At 43.0% G+C, this 17571-nt stretch overlaps 1 protein-coding gene across 1 annotated transcript in view; it reads right to left on the bottom strand.

Annotated features, from left to right (window-relative positions):
* Positions 1 to 10834, bottom strand: part of SLC36A4 (solute carrier family 36 member 4) — a 118951-nt gene extending 108117 nt beyond the window's left edge. The window contains exon 1 of the mRNA XM_069808401.1: positions 10722 to 10834. Within this exon, the coding sequence (XP_069664502.1) occupies positions 10722 to 10749 (28 nt within the window). The 5' untranslated portion in view covers positions 10750 to 10834. The remainder of the gene's footprint in view (positions 1 to 10721) is intronic.
* Positions 10835 to 17571: the final 6737 nt, after the last annotated feature.

Here is a 17571-nt window from a genome sequence, read left to right as displayed (position 1 = left end):
ATCCACACTGTTTACCATTCAACCAGATCACGCTCAGAAGACTGAATTTTATAGACATCCCATTTTACTTTTCTCCTAACTTCCTGACCCTTCTTCTGATCACAGAGGTAGTCCTTTAAGAATGGATTTAGACATACTCAAGCATTCCTCTCATTTTTTAAATAATAAGAATTTTTCTAAGACAGGCTATTATTTCCCTCAAAAACTCGTCTGCCCATGCCTAAAGCCACCTAGTCATCTAAGGGTTATTGTTATCACTATCCCAGCTCTGATAATTACTAACTTATTGTCATGTCTAGAAGTGCTAAACAACTCACTGCATAAACGGAAATTAAGAAAACAGCCCCTACCCTAAAGAGTTTACAGTCTAATCATCCTCAGTTCACCTACTGGGTTATTTTTGAAGTTGGTTTTTTTTTTTAAACCATTTGTCATTTTTAACTTTTCCTGTGAAGCAGTTGTGCAGCTCACTGAAGGACTGCTTCAGAGTAGGCTGTCCTTAAACAAGATTGCCTTTGAGGGTTTTTTATGGTTTATTCTGTCGTCTATATAAATACCAGTCCCGTTTATTTCAGTAGATTTCACAAATGCATTGTACCAAATAAGCCCAAAGCAAAATAGATATTTGCAATAACTGGTAAATTTAATTCACACTAGGAACATATTAAAACAAACAAGCAAAAATTTAAAGCACTACAGAACAAGATTTCAGTATTAAAATCTTTAACAGCAAGAAATTTTAAAGATATTTAGAGAACTTTCAAAGAAATTCAAGTACCAGTCTATTTTTCCTAGTTATCGGTATTCCACCAGACACTGTCAGTTACCTACTTCTTTGCCACCAAAGAACAGCACAATCAGACTGGCAAAATGCACTTAATTTTTCCAAGTTCGACTCTGGCAGGAAAATAACATAGCAGCTATTTAGAAACTAATGCATAGCATCTATGTAAATTCTAGGTTACATCATCAAAAAAAAAAAAAGGTTTCTTCCCTGTGTGCACTAGAGAGATACACAATTCAGTTCTTATTTACCACTCTACCATTAGTAAATAAATAGAACAAAAATGTTTACTATACTCTTGCTACACTCTTGACCAAGATGACCTGAACATGCATACATTCACCATCACAGAGCATGCTTTAATCTGGAACTCGCCTTCCTTGATTTCAGGATCTTCAATTTCATCATCCACTGTCACTGCAGCCAAGGCTGCCATCCATCATCTTCTATATTCATGAGTAGCAGAACCAGCAATACATTTTCCCTAGCTGGGGGCACTTGCATGAAAGAAACCATCCTACAAGCTCTCCAGAAAAATCCTCAATTCCTTGGGCCCTGCCACATTGCCTCCCTAGGAGGTACTAGGTGGTAAAATTCCCCCATGAGAACCAGGACGTCTGAACAGAACCAGGACGTCTGAACAGAACCAGGACGTCTGAACAGAACCAGGACGTCTGAACAGAAGGCTTCTTCCAGTTGTTTAAAGGCGGCTTCATCCACCTCTTCCTCCTGACTTGGTGGTCTGTAGCAGAGACTCGCCTTTCTATTCTTGCTGGTTGGCCTTACTTCTGATCTTGAGCCATAAGCTCATTTGTCCCACACAGCAGTTGACCGATTATGACAAAAAGCAAAGCATTTTTGGATGTAAGAATTAATTGAACAGAAGGAAATATATGCAGGTCAGACAATACACACTGTCCTGATTTATTTAAATTCGCTGTATTTGTCATAGAAGACCAAGAACAGGATGACAGATAACACATGAAATGGAGGAGATGCTGTCTTTCCAGACTGAATCATCATCCAGAGAGAAGCCAGCCTCTTCACCTATGAGACTGAATGCCTGACCATTACCCCTTTTCTTCATCTTTTCCTTGTTCGACATCCTGATCTTTGTTCAGGAGCGAGATGACAGCAGTAACGAAAACAACATAAGCATTCTCAACGAGGCAGGAAGAAAGCTCGCACTAGAAGATTTACACCAGCTATCCACTCCAAAAAGCCAGCCTCTCCCCCAGTTGATGAGCCTGTTCCCACCTCTCCATCCTTCACACCATATATACTTTCCTTGTATATTTAAATTCTTACGTCCCTTCATGCATCACCACTTCCAATACATTAATTCTTGTGCAGAAAAAATCCTTTGCTATCTGAAATATCAGTAACCACTGTGCTTTTCAGGGATGCCTCCTGGAGAAACAGCAGGACACTTGGATAGTAGACTACTACTCTGCCTGCTACTGGTAATGGTAAACTTGAGTTTTAAGGAGATGTCTACACGATGCAGTTTTTAAGAAGTATCCTTCCCATAGAATTTTCACCAATTTACTCCTTGAGATCGCAACCAATCATGTGACCCACTATACTGACCCAAAAGAAAGATAACCTACTTCCCCACCAAAAGAGGTTATATGTAAAGTTTTTAGTCCATACATATAGCCAACATAAACCTTTAAAGGTTTCTGACCTTTAAAGATCATCTTGTTCCACTCCCCCCCTGCCATGGGCAGGGACACCTTCCACTTGATCAGGTTGCTCAAAGTCCCATCCAACCTGATCTTCAACACTTCCAGGGATGGGAAATCTACAACTTCTCTGGGCAACCTGTGCCAGTGTCTCACCACCCTCAGCCTAAAAAATTTCCTCATGACCCATCTAAATCTACTGTCTTTCAGTTTAAAACCCTTGCCCCTTCTCACGTCACTACAGGCCCTAGTTATAAAGTCTCTCGCCCCCTTTAGGTACTGGCAGGCTGCTCTAAGGTCTCCCCGGAGCCTTCTCTTCTGAACAACCCCAACTCTCTCAGCCTGCCTTCACAGGAGAGGTGCTCCAGCCCTCTGACTATTTTCAGGGCCCTCCTCTGGACCCGTTCCAACAGGTCCATGTCCTTCTTGTGCTGGGGGCCCCAGAGCTGGGTGCAGTACTCCAGGAGGGGTCTCATGAACGCTGAGCAGGGGAAGACCACATATGGTGGCAATTTTACACCATTTCCTAAGCTAAAAGCAGTATCATAATAGTCTTAGCCCAAAAGGAAGGCAACAGTGAATTTAATATAGCACCCACTTTTTAACTTAAGCCACTTGGGTAGAGTACCTGACCATCCTTTCAGGGAAAAAATGGTGTCTAAATACATTTATCATGGTGGTTTGAATATTTATTTACAAGTCCTGGGGAAGAATAAGCTACATATTTTTTAGTATCTGTTTTCCCACACCATTCTGCTATTTTATTAGTGTCACTTACGCAACAGAACATCCCAATTTCATACTCAATTGCTTTCCCAGCTGAAAGCCATGAGCTATCACTGATAACAACAGAAAAGCAATGCATCATAAAGAATATTTACTTTGAAAACCACATTAAAGTTTTATTTACGAAGCGGCTCAACGTACAAGGCAACACATTTCATACAAAACTTGCGTCCCAATAGCATGGAACCTCCTATTTGAAAGGAGCAGCTGCTATTCTGTTGTCAGTACATGCAAGAACCCAAAGTTTTCTGCACACACACCACTTTCTGCTACATGTTAACAGTTACCTACATTCTGCCTTCAGTACATGTCATGCTAACCTGCCCATCATCATTGGTCTACATGTTGAAATGAAGACTTGAATGTCAATAAAAGTTAACAGGATGGCAGGATCTTAGGCGTTTCTTTAAAAGTACTTCTTTCAAACACAGCTAAGCAGTGTGCCAGACTTCTCAAGCCAGGCAACATTCATGTGCCAAGCCACTAAGTGTCAAAACAACGTTTTACAGGGAATTTCCTTATGTGAAGGATGTAGCATCAGCTGTTCCAGAAAGAAGGGAAGATTTCACCTTACTTAAACATTGAGAATTGGTCTATCTGACCACAGCAAAAGGTGATTTTCCCCAAATGTCCCACTAAAAACTTTTTAAAGCTGCATTCAATTAAAACATCTGTATGTGTTTCTTTTTACAGATAAAATCTTTGCCAACATTCATTGAATAGTATTTGGATTACGTAACTGATTTTATTGCTATTGGTTCACCACACTGCTGTACTTTTAATACTTCTAAAATGCTGATCAAATTGATAATCCTTAAAAGAAAAAAAGTTCATCTAATGCATCTCAAAAATACAACCAGGCCTTCCAAAGCTCCAAGACCACTGCCATCAGCTTTTCTCCGAGGTGGTAGCTGGTCACAACAGCAGCAAAATTGCACACAGCTAGAGCACAGTAGGAGGCTTAATTAATTATCTTCTATGATTGGCCTTTTTTACAGATGAGAAGCATTTGTTTTAACCCAGTTATTATGCAGACATTCATTTGTCTGAGCATATGCCTGGAAACAAATTCTTTTTTTAAAAACAAGATTCAAAGCAACAAATTTGAACTTAATATAGACAATAAAGAAAATCATTACTATTGTTAAATATACTACCCCATACAACACAAATTAAAGTTATATGTCCTTTATGTGTACAGGTCATAGTAAGTCTTGAGAAATTTTGTGTACTACTACAGACTAAATCTCTTGCTTCTAAAATATATTTGCAGGTCAGCAGAAAAAACAGTAGAAATCTAAGACTTCTTCTGAAGAAATTAAATCCAGAGTGAAAGAATATGATTTTCAACCAAGCACCCAGTAGAAAGCTGTGCATGTAAAACTCCACAGAAGAATAACACTTTAAAATCTACATCCATTTACGTACATTTTTTGTCCTGTGGGACCAGTACATAACCATGACAACAGTACCTCGAAATCTCTTCAGCCATCCTTTGGCATACCAGTTCTGGGCAACAGATATGGAGGGAACTGGAGTAAATTAGGTCGACTATTTACCCATGTTCTCAGAAACTGCTTAAATTAGACCTCAGAATATCCACTTCCTATCTATACACTCAGGCTGGCAGTTCGCTGATCCTATTCTAACATAATAGCTCATTTGAGAATAAATTCCACTACAAGTTTTAAAACACAGGTAACAGCAACCAGCACCAACTTATATTGTGACAACTACACTTACTACAGGTTCACCTGAAATACTGCATTATATAAAATACTCCAGCAATGCTATTTGGTCTCTATTCTAGCCATATAAATGTTCTTGAATTGCCTCTTTTCCCCATCATTCCTCATTTATCCCATGACTGGTGTATAGCTTTAGCCTAAAACATGTGAATCTATTAACAGTAATGGTACTGGGACATAATACAAGGTTTGGATTATGCAACTTTCTAAGCATGGGGTTTTGTTTGATAATAGATGTCTGCTGTTGGAATACTGTGGCTACGTCCCTACTGCGCAGTCCATACTCACACTGACATCCAGATTTGTGTAACATCCAAATTTAATGGATCCAAACTTGTGGTCTAGAGCACACCAGGCAAGAAAGCTTGAGATTTCTCTGCCCCATAAAACAGATACATACTCACAAAAGAGAAGAGCAAGTGCTTTGCATAGTTGGACCTAGCCTGAAATTAACTATTCTGGAAAGTCCACAGTCACTGACAGAAAATCAGCATGGAATATGCACAGTGACTTTGATTTCTTCCTAGAAAGGTCCAATACATGCAGTTTAAATATGTATCTCAAATTCCAGCTACAAGAACAGCATATGCGTGCCATACCCGAATCAGAGATGAAGTTGGCTGCCCGCTGTCTCACACAGCACATGGTGCAGAGCACACCTCAGACTGCCTTAGGTCCACACTCTACCAAGCTGTCCAGACTGCGTCCAAACACCGTACACTATTAGGGATCCAGTCCACTGCTTAGTCACAGGACTTGCTGAAAACTTTGCATCATCTTCATTCAACACAACTAAGAATAAGGAAATTCACTTCTACACACCCTTTTGTTTTTACTTAGCCAAAGTATCAGCCAATTTTCAGCCCTGTCTTACCTTCAGCTAATATGAATTTCTTTTCTCCTCATGCCACCACAAAAATCTTTTCAGATCAAATGCTGTCTTCAGATTGTCTTAACAGTTATTTAAATATTTGTCATTGTTTCTGCTTTCTTCTGTGAACACCCATGCAAGAAGGATGCCAAAAAACTCTGCAAGTACTGTTACTATCAAGCAAGGTGTATTTGGTTTGTGTGGCAAGGTTTTGGTAGTGGGGGGACTACAGGGATGATTTCTGTGAGAAGCTGCTGGAAGCTTCCCCTATGTCTAATAAAGCCAAAGCCAGCTGGCTCCAAGTCGGACCTGCTGCTGGCCAAGGCTGCGCAAATCAGGAACAGTGGTAGTGCCTCTGGGAGAACAGAGTTAAGAAGGGGAAAAGTTGCTGCCGGAGAGAGTGAGAATATGTGAGAGCACCAGCCCTGCAGCCCCCCAGGTCAGTGCAGAAGGAGGGGAGGAGATGCTCCAGGCGCCAGAGCAGAGATTCTCCTGCAGCCTGTGGGGAAGACCCTGGTGAGGCAGGCTGTCCCCCTGCAGCCCAGGGAGCTCCACGGGGGAGCAGATCTCCACCTGCAGCCCAGGGAAGAGCCCACGCCAGAGCAGGGGGATGCCCGAAGGAGGCTGGGACCCCGTGGGACGCCCACGCTGGAGCAGGCTCCTGGCAGGACCTGTGGACCCGTGGAGAGAGGAGCCCACGCTGGAGCAGGTTTGCTGGCAGGACTTGTGACCCCGCGGGGGACCCACGCTGGAGCAGTCTGTGCCTGAAGGACTGCAGCCCGGGGAAGGGACCCACGCTGGAGCAGTTCATGGAGGGACCCCATGCTGGAGCAGGGGACAAGAGAGGAGTCCTGCCCCTGAGGAGGAAGGAGCAGCAGAGACAAGGTGGGATAAACTCACCCCAACCCCCATTCCCCATCCCCCTACACTGCTCAGTGGGAGGAGGTAGAGAAAACCAGGATTGAAGTTGAGCCTGGGAAGAAGGGAGGGGTGGGGGGAAGTTGTTTTAAGATTTGGTTTTATTTCTCATTATCCTACTCTGATTTGATTGGTAATAAATTAAGCTAATTACCCCAAGTTGAGTCTGTTTTGCCCATGGTGGTAATTGCTGAGTGATCATTCCCTACCCTTATCTTGACCCATGAGCCTTTCATTATATTTTCTCTCCCCTGTCCAATTGAGGAAGGGAGTGATCGAGCAGCTTTGGTGGGCACCTGGTGTCCAGCCAGGGTCAACCCACCACACAAGGCAACATAAAGTGCATTTCAGCTTCTCCCAGAATTACCACTGCAACATTAAACTGATTCCTTAACCCACTGGAGAGATAAATCACTGATTCATTACAGCTACACATCACACTGTAATCATGCATAAATGTCAACACTATACCCTCAAAGACCTCTGAAGAATTCCAATCACTACTCAACCACTAGTTACGCAGTGAGATTAAAGCTATATTGTTTAAATTGTCATAACCAGTATTTCCACCTTTGTATCTTCAAGTGTATTTTTCTACCTCCTAGAACTTGCCAGCATCTTGCCAACATTTATGGATGTACTGCCAAAGAAACCTTTGAACTGTTACTAAATGTACTTAATTCTACAGCTTTTATAGCACACTGAAGTAATCCTTTGGTTCAAAAGCTCTGCAAAGAAATTAATTTTCACTGAGAACTTGAGTTAATTTTTCTATACTGCTCAAGCAATTAACACTTCCAAAATTAACTGAACCCCTTAGCACCACAAGGGACAAAACTAATCTCCACCATTTGAATTTTGTGGGTGAAACAGAGACAAAAGGATGAAGCAGTCTGCCAGGCCTGCACAGCAAGTTAAAGGCAAAGGACGTATTAAAAACAAAGCCAAATACAATCTCCCATTGTTCCTTCGCAGAAGGTCACCTCCAAGAAAAACTCCTATCTAAAACCCCTTTTCCAAAACCAATTAAGCAATATGATCTGGTTTTTTTTCTTGAGGGTTTTGAAGTCAGTGTCATCACGTAGAAAAAAACTGGATTTGACATACAAGCATTAAAAGATTTGGGGGATAGGATATAGCTTATCATTGTTTACATCAGCTACTTTTACTCATTTGTGGGAGAAGGAACACACAGGTCTTGCTGGAGCACCACTTCACATGTACATTAAATGCTTGGCAAAAAGCAGTAGGCAAAGGGGGTCTTGTAAGTACTTCACTGCTCAGTCGGCTTCTACACAAGAACATGCTAACGTGGCCAGAAACATAGCACAAGATTCACAGTCCTGTGAAATGCGTTTATTAAATAATGTGACCCAGTGCCTCTGCAATAGGGATAAAGATTCAATTTAATAAGAAGCTGTTTTGACTGCTGTATAAAAGAGAAAATCAGAACCACATAATCTTTACACTAGCCTAAAATGTGGTTTTATGTTAATATTTTCTCACAAGCTATAGAATGCCATATTCATGATCCAGAGGGCATGCCCAGAGCTTCTGTCACCTAACCAAGCCAGTGGCTGCTCTTATGGGACAAGATTAGTGATCAAGTCTCTGAATAGCAGAGCTTCTCAATTCAGCATTCTGAACCAGTGCTCTGAAGAAAAAAATAGTTACAAAGAAAACACTGCCATTATTTTCAGAATCTGCAACTGGCTCAGCAAGCAGCTTGCTGTATAACGCTGTTACTCCCTCAACCATAGAAAGAAATACCTGTTTCTCCACTCTCCAAACGTCAGCCTATAAATAACCTTCCCAGCATTTCTCCAGAAGGCATCGAACTGTAAAGTACAGCGTTGTCCACCAAACACACATAAATCTGGCAAGATCTGCCACGTTACTCAGTCATGTGCTTCCACAACCACTGAAGAAATTACAGATCAATAAAAAGTGACTATGAATGGTAGTGCTAGGGGCATGCTTGTCAAGACTGAAAAACTTTCGTAGCTTCTAGTTCAAGGGGGAGCTAACAGATAATCCCATTCAAACATACACCAGCCAGCTCTCTTTATTTTCCACTACCACAACTCCTACTGAATATAAGAGAGCTAAAAACAAAGAAACAAAAAATCCCCCCTAAAATGAAAATGTATTTTCCAGAATGAAAATTAAAAAGGAAAAATAATCTGATTTAAAAATTGCTATTAAATGCTAATAATTATTATTTTCCATAATAGTAAAAGTTAGCATTAGCTTTTGTTGTTTGTTTTTCCAAGAACTTTAAAGCTCTACTTTGTGCAATTATTTGAATCACTCCTTATTTTTCTTTGGAAAACATGTCTTTGTGTCATTTATTTCTCTTCATTACAGACTGTAACTTTAATAAAGTAGATTTATTCTGCTTTATGGCAGAATTTATTAATCTTGAGAACAGTTATTTCTGAACAAATGCTGAAAGTCAATAATGCCACTCAGTAAGCAGGAAGAACGGTTTGCTTTTGCATCATAACTGTCAAATCCAGAAGGCTAATAAAACCAGACACCTGAATTATTAAACCAAAGCCGACACAGGTCTCCATGGTTTAGAAGAACTTTCAGCAGAGGGCTTTTACTGTGACCTACAACATATCATTTCTTTGGGAAGATGTTAGTCTTAAATAATCCACTGTCCTGTCTAGACCAAGCTACACATTTCTACATGATTAACACACTTTCAAGTGATGACACATTGGTAACATTTAAATTTTATTAAGTATTGAACGGGACCAAACCATGCAAAAAAATTCTGAAATCTTACCAGGTGTTGATCTGCATTTTTAAACAGTTAATCCCATAAAAAATTTTGGTTTTAAGGTTTCTAACAGAGAAACTGTCAGAGCTGTGAACCTTAGCAAAAAAAAAAACAAACAAACAAACAAAAAAAAAAAGCTAAAATTTTTTTCTGCCACCTTTGCTCCAGAGGTGGCAATCTCTCATTGCAAGGTGGATCAGACTCTGGGACAATAAAATCTGAAGCGTGTCTCCTGCTGCCCACCATTACCACCAGACAGGACGAATTCCTGACATTACTGTGGGACACAGCTTTGAGATGAGACTTTCAGTCTGCCCAGTCCAGCCCAGAATCAGCTATACTTTAAACCTGCTACGAGTTATCTCTCGCCCATCTAAGGAGAGACAAATTAAGCGGTGAACGCATCTGTGCCCTCCAACACTCAGACTTAAAGGACCGAAGAGCAATCTGCAATAAATACAGCTAATATATCAAAACACACACCCCCCAAATAAAACCAAACCCCCAACCCCCCCGCCTTTCATCACAGATGACAGCATCACCTAGCGATTCAAAGAGAAAGTATTTCCTCAACTCCTGTGCAAGACCGCGACTTCCCAACGAAACCCAGAGCCGGCCAGCTGCGCTGCCCGACGCCTTCAGGGAACCGCCCGCGCCTCCCTCAGCGCCGGCCTTCCGCCAGGCGGGCCCGCCGCCTGCCCCTCCGCCCGCCGACCCGCTGTGGAGAGACCCCGGCCGGCTCTCCCTCTCCGAGGAGGCCGCGGCGGCGGGAGAGGCTCCGCTTCCCTCAGACCCGCCCGACCCCCGGCCGGCTCCGGGGCGCTCCGCCCTCGCCTCCCGCCTCCCCGGCCCTGGCCCCGGCCCGCTGGGGAGGCCCGGGCCGCCGCCGCCCGATGCAGAGGAGCGGCAGGACCGGGCCCACCCCTCCCCCAGGTGGGATGGTTCATCCCGCCCGCCTCGCTGCGCCGAACGCTGCAGCGCATCCCCCCCCGTGGGCCGAACCATTCCGCCTGGAGGGGAGGGGGGTGGAACTCGGCCGGCCGCTCTTCGCGCTCACGCCCCCTCCTCTCCGCCCCGCGGCGAGCCGCCATCCCGCCGCCCCTCGGCTGCCGCCGCCGCCGGCCCGCACGGCGCTCCTCACCCAGCTCCTCCCCGCCGGCGCCGTCCATCTCCCCACCGGCGGGCTCTCCGCTCGCCCTTCCGCCAATGTGGAGCCGGCCGGCGCGGCGCGGCGCTGCGCATGCGCCGCGCCCCGCCCGACGGGTCGCGCCCCGCGGGAGCGAACCATAGATAGCGGCCGGAAAGACAAGACCTGCGTGGGGCAGGGCGGGCGTTGGTCCTCCAGGCGGGGTGGGGCGCCCCGCCATGCTCCTTGACGCCTCCTGACTTATGTCCTGCGCTTTCCTCTATCCCCTCACACAGCAGCCGCCCCGCTGCCGGGTGCTCTGTTAAGCATCTGCCCTTTGAAATGCGTGAGCCTCTTCGTGTGGGTGAGCAGGGCCTGCCTCTGCCTCGCAGTGGGTCTCTGTTGCAGGAGCTTCCCACTTGATGCCCTCGGGCCTCGCTCTCCACAGAGCTTCCCTCTGCCCCAGCCGTGCTGCAGTGGCCGTGCACGGCTTCCCTGTGACAGGACACGCTCCCGCCTCCCCTCAGGATCTATCCTCAGCAAGAGGGGCCGGGGCCGAGACGAAGCGCGCAGCTAGTTGCTCGCCACGTGCAACAGCTCGTACAATTACGAAAGGCTGGGTAATTGTGTTTGCCTTCCAGCGCTAGCAAATTAACTTGTACTCTTTTTTTGCCTTCAGAGCCTTTCAGGAGCAGCCACTCTTAGATCAGCACAGGCTGCCTCACGGGAATTGGCATTGCTTCATGGGTCTGCTGCAGCCCCAGGTCTGATGGTCCCATAAAGCCCTGCTGACATCTGCAAGGCTGGGGAGCCCAGCTTCGCAAAGGGTGCTGCAAGCATAGAGCCGTAATTAGTAACCAAAGACTGAAAACAAGGGTGGGAGTCAAGAGTTCAGCAGCGCTTGACAGCTCAGCTTGTCAGTGATTTGCAGTTTGGCCTCCTGAAAGCCAGTCACCTTCAACAAGTTCAAATTATTTTCCCTATGTGAAACAAGGAATGATTCAAAAAGGACATTTGTGAGAATCATAGCAAATGCTGGATCAACCACTGGAACAAGAAAAGAGTTAGTGATGTGAAGACTTGTCTGTAGCTAATTGTTTCATATCGACTTACTTCCTGAAACTGATGTTCCACTTTTTGCGGATTCCACAGGAACAGTGCATCTTCTCTGTGCACTCTTGTAGATAAGAATACGATTTCTAACAGCTTCATCCATAAGCAAAATAAACGTCAGGGAAATGCAGGTAGTGAAACAATGCAAAGGAGCATGGATTTGGAAATCTGCTGCTTATAAGTAATTGGTTTTATTCATATTAAAAGAAAGCAGTATTTCCTGTAATTCCGTGTGGCTTTTTTTAATCTTTGGAAATCAAGTGTATCAAGGTGCTAAAATAGATTTCAACTATACCCTGTAATCAAAGCTATAATCACTGCTCCAGGTCACTCTGAAGTGATATTCAGTATCCTTACTCTCTAAACCTTTCGTTTGAAATTAAGCATTTTAGACTTGTGCGATAAGAGCTTCTATAATTCCATGAACTTTTATTTTCATGGTTTGAAGTCCCTAATATAGGGCTGGTTAGGGGCAGGTGGGGCAGAAAGGAAGAATGAAAGAAAGACATAATGCTCCAAAGGATTTTCAACTGAAGTTATACTGTCTAGCCTAAAAGGATCACCCTTTGACAGAACCCGGCAAGTTTAGTCTATTGTGAATTTTGAACATTTGGAGTCTGATCTTCCACTAACCTGCCACACACTCTTTAACCTATATTTTGTGCTAGTTGCTCCCAGAATAACCGATTGGTATTTTTTCATCAAAACTTTCAAAGTTCTGCCTATATCTATGGCTGAGTGACTTAAGTAATGAAGTTTCCAGCTGTTGGTTTCCTAAAAGAGAACATGGTTGGTTTTCTTGCAATGAGAATGTATGATAAAATGATTTGTCTTTTTTTCTACACAGGAGAAATGCAAGAATCATCTGAAGCCTCTCAGAAGCTTCAATCATCTTCAGGCAGGCGTCATTAATTCACTTATCTACAATGAATAAATTCTAATGGGGAAGACATTCCTTTTCAATTGTCAAATTTATGTTTCTTTACAGGTACTGTGCTTCTCCAAACTTTAGTTAAAAAAAAGAGCTGTGTAAGTAAGTGATCTATTACTTGGCTTCCTCAAATTTATTTTCTAAAAGGGTTCTCAGTAGGCAATCTGTGATTGTAGGTTATTGATTTAAGGAACTGACTCACTAATTACAATGTTTGTGTCAAGCCTTTACACAGTGTATATCTATTTTGTTTATAATCGTGGATATTCTGTATTCTCCATTGTTTCTAACAATGCCAAAGTTTGTTCAGAAAAGTGTATCAGATCATTAATGTATATTCAAAATTGGTATTCAGATAAGAGTGTTCATTTGTTCTACCTTGCCATTTCATTTCAGGACTTGGCTCACAGTAAATGCCACATACATGTTGAAAAGACTTTAAGGATGTAATACATCTTTATTTCACGTCCTTCCCAGTGGAAAACAATTTCTTTCTACTACTTGCCATTATTTGCATCAAAGTTCCTTCTTCGGGGAAGAGGTTTCTTATGTGTTTGAAGAGTTTTTTCTAATAAGCTCCAAAAATTATATCAAGTATCTGAGTAACAAGTGGTGATCAATGAATAATCAGAAAACACAGGAGATACTATAATAGGATGGATATTCATGATTTAGTAATATGCATTTTGTTCCTTATTGGTAAGAATAGAAGTATTTGCTTTAATGCAAGCATCTGGTTGAATTCTAGTCATCCATCCATCAAGGCAAAATTACTTCATGATGTGAATATTGCAGCCACCAAATGCTTATTTACTCTAGGCTTCATATTCTGAATAGCATATACAGCTTGCCTCTTAGAAATCATGGGTTCGACTCATAATGGGTTTTTGGTTCAGAACAAGGCCAGATGAAGTGCAATACCCAGCTTCTTACATTTTTAATTTTTTTATTAAAAAATAACCCTGAAATCTTTTAAGGGCCATTTTCAGGAAATTTTTTTGTCTACTTAAATGCTCCTTATTAGAATAGCTGCTCTGCTAGGTCTGTCTAAATTTCCGCACTTTTTTAGGGAAAAAAAATACAATAACAGGGTAAATACACAGAAATACTGTTTTGATATACAGTCCCTCCACACAGATGTCAGCTAGCTTTAGTTTTTGGACTGCTCAACTCTTGAGGGACTTTTCATCATTTCTTCACACAATCTTTTTTTGCAATCCTTTATATTTGGCTTCCAGACCATCCAGTGGGAGTGAGTCCCATACTTTAATTATGCATTGTGCAAAAAAAGTGTGCCTTTTGAGCCTGCTACCTGATATTCATCTGATAACCCCTAGTTGTGTAATGTAAAAATAATTATTGCATTTACCTTCTCCAAGTCATTCTTGGGTTTACAGATTTGTTCTGGTTTCAGCTGGGATAGAGTTAATTGTCTTCCTAGTAGCTGGTACAGTGCTATGTTTTGAGTTCAGTATGCAAGAATGTTGATAACACTGATGTTTTCAGTTGTTGCTAAGTAGTGTTTAGTCTAAAGTCAAGGATTTTTCAGCTTCTCAAGCCCAGCCAGCGAGAAAGCTGGAAAGGCACAAGAAGTTGGCACAGGACACAGCCAGGGCAGCTGACCCAAAGTGGCCAACGGGGTATTCCATACCGTGTGACATCATGCCCAGTGTATAAACTGGGGTGAGTGGGGGTGGGGAGAATCGCCACTCAGGGACTAACTGGGCGTCAATCAATGGGTGGTGAGCAATTGCACTGAGCATCATTTGTACATTCCAATCCTTTTATCGTTACTCTTGTCATTTTATTAGTGTTATAATTATCATTAGTAGTTTCTTCTTTTCTGTTCTATTAAACCGTTCTTATCTCAACCCATGAGTTTTACTTCTCTTCCCGATTTTCTCCCCCATCCCACTGGATGGGGGGGAGTGAGTGAGCAGCTGCGTGGTGCTTAGTTGCTGACTGGGGTTAAACCATGACAAGATTACTGTCATACTCTGTCTCCTGTCTCTTTTCCAGGTTGGAGAGTCCTAGTCTATTTAATCTCCCCTCATAGAGAAGGAAGCATTCCATGCTTTTCATCATTTCTCTCCCCTTCCTCTGTTTTCTAGATTTCCTCTGTTCATTTGCATATGAGGAGACCAGAATTGCAGACCTACAAGGACACTAAAAACCCTTCTGTGTACATCTGACTGTTTTTTACTTCTGCTTTTTATAACATTTTGTATTTTAACTTTTACTCAGGTGCCAAGTTGCAAGGTGATTACTTTGCATAATGTTTGAAGGGGCCATTGGTAGGCCTCAATTATATTGCCATCTGCCTGTCTGTAGACTATAATCCTGTCTGTTTGGCAAATGATTGACATTCCCCCAAGATTTATATCACTGGTTTATATCTAAGAACACATTTTGAAATCACCTTGAATATCCACATTTCATTAGATCGTGCATAGCATGTTGCTCATCTGTGTATCAAAAAGCAATAGCTCCTGTCATTTCATCACTGACATGAAAACATGCATATATCTCTTTACCTCTTTCCAATTCCTTGGTCACAAGTGTGAGCTTCCTTTCACACAAATTCCTTATGATCAGTGTTCTGGTCTGTAATGACCCATTTCCAAGGATTCCTATTTTTGCTTTTTCTTGGTACAAATACCAAGTGCTGAACTTCCTAAACTGTTGTTAAAAAGTCAGCGTCTTAATGGTCAGCATCTTGGAAAAAAATGCAGTTGATTGATAGATTAAGAGACTCTTAAGTTTTTAGAAGGACTTAGTTTGATTTTTATTGAATTGGGGACTGTTTTCTAGCATCTTTTTGCTATGAAGTTTCATACTATGCACAGAACAGCCTGCCTTTCTTTGCCATAACAAGCCTTTTGGAAAGAGGTCCAGAGGTTGATTTTCCATTGCATTTCATAGAATCACAGAACACTAGAGGTTGGAAGGGACCTCTGGAGGTCATCTGGTCCAATCCCCCTGTTCAAGCAGGGACACATGGACCTGTCCAGACAGCTTTTTAATATCTCCACAAAGGGAGACTCCACAGTGTTTCTGGATAGCCTGTGTCAGTGCTCAGTCACTCTCACGGGAGAAAAATGTTTCCTGATGTTCAGAGGGAACCTCCTGTGTTTCAGGTTGTGCCCATCGCCTCTGGTCCTGGCGCTGGGCACCACTGAAAAGAGCCTGGCTCCGTCCTCTTAGCACCCTCCCTTCAAGTATTTATAGACATTGATGAAATCCCTCTGAGCCTTCTCTTCTCCAGACTGAACAGTCCCAGCTCTCTCAGCCTTTACTCATAGGAGAGGTGCTCCAGTCCCTTCATCATCCATTTGGCCCTTCCTTGGACTCTCTCCAGTATGTCCATGTCTCTCTTGTACTGAGGAGCCCAGAACTAAACACAGTACTCCAGGTGTGGCCACACCAGTGCTGAGCAGAGGGGAAGGACTGATCACCTCCCTTGACATGGTGCCAATACATTGCCTAATGGCCTACTGCTGGCTCACATTCAACTTGGTGTCCACCAGGACTCCCAGGTCCTTTTTTGCCAAGCAGCTTTCCAGCTGGGTGGCCGCCAGCATATACTGGTGCCTGGAGTTGTTCATGAGGTGTGTGGCTGAGGATGACAGTCATGTTGTCAATGTCACCAATTAAGAGCAGATCATAAAAGGACCATTGTGTTCAGCAGCTGTGCTTCAGACTCCAAAACTGCTGTTTGCAAGTTTGATTGCTACAGCTGTGATGAACACAGAAATGTTAGATGGTCTCCACTGGAATCTGTAAAACATAGCTCTTGAGTAACAAAATGTTAAAAGCCTGGTGTGTGTTGACTCTCTCTAAGCTTTGATGAAGAATAAATATGATTACGGAAGATGTTGCAGCTGTCGAAAGTGCTGCTGGTGGTTCATACTTCAAATAGAAATTATCAGCACAGCTCAAATATCAGAACCATTTCAGAAAGCCACCAGGATTTTTCCCAGCATGAATCATTATCATGTGGCTAAAGTAAAATGGGATAACTTCCTTCTCCAACTGCTAGAGGAGCCAACAAGGAGAGGAGTTATGCTGGACCTTGTTTTCACCAACAAGGAGGGGCTGATGGGGAATGTGAAGCTCAAGGGCAGCCTTGGCTGCAGTGACCATGAAATGGTGAAGTTCAAGATCCTTCAGGCAGTGAGGAGGGCGCACAGCAAGCTTGCCACCCTGGACTTGAGGAGAGCAGAAAGGACAAGGGGCAATGGCTTCAAACTGAAAGAGGGTAGATTTAGATTAGATGCGAGGAAGAAATTCTTCCCTGTGAGGGTGGCGAGGCACTGGCACAGGTTGCCCAGAGAGGTTGTGATGCCCCATCCCTGGCAGTGTTCAAGGCCAGGTTGGATGGGGCTTTGAGCAACCTGGTCTAGTGGAAGGTGTCCCTGCCCATGGCAGGGGGGTTGGAACTAGAAGATCTTTAAGGTCCCTTCCAACCCAAACCATTCTATAATTCTATGATTTTTTCTGTCACTTAATGAAAATAAAAGATCTGTGTTTGCCTATGGATCTGTATATACTGGGACTTATCAGTCAAGATCTGTGTTTGCATATGGATCTGTGTATACTGGGACTTAGCAGTCAAGCATTGCCAGCATCAAGGTTCACTTTTGTTGTTTAATTTGGTGAGCTGCCAGTGTCAACTTCCTTTCAGCACAGTTCAAAGTCGAAATACAGCATCCCTTCAGTAAGTAGGTCACTTGGGAAAATATCGCAAATGTTCAGATGCTTGTGAATCTTTGTTGGTTCTTATATAATTTATCTTAAATATTTACATAAAAACAGATGCTG

The sequence above is a fragment of the Haliaeetus albicilla genome, chromosome 20 (genome assembly GCF_947461875.1).
Source record: "Haliaeetus albicilla chromosome 20, bHalAlb1.1, whole genome shotgun sequence".
Classification (NCBI taxonomy): Eukaryota; Metazoa; Chordata; class Aves; order Accipitriformes; family Accipitridae; genus Haliaeetus; species Haliaeetus albicilla.
Note: the sequence above shows the minus strand (reverse complement) of the source record. Positions and strands in the feature narration are given on the sequence as shown.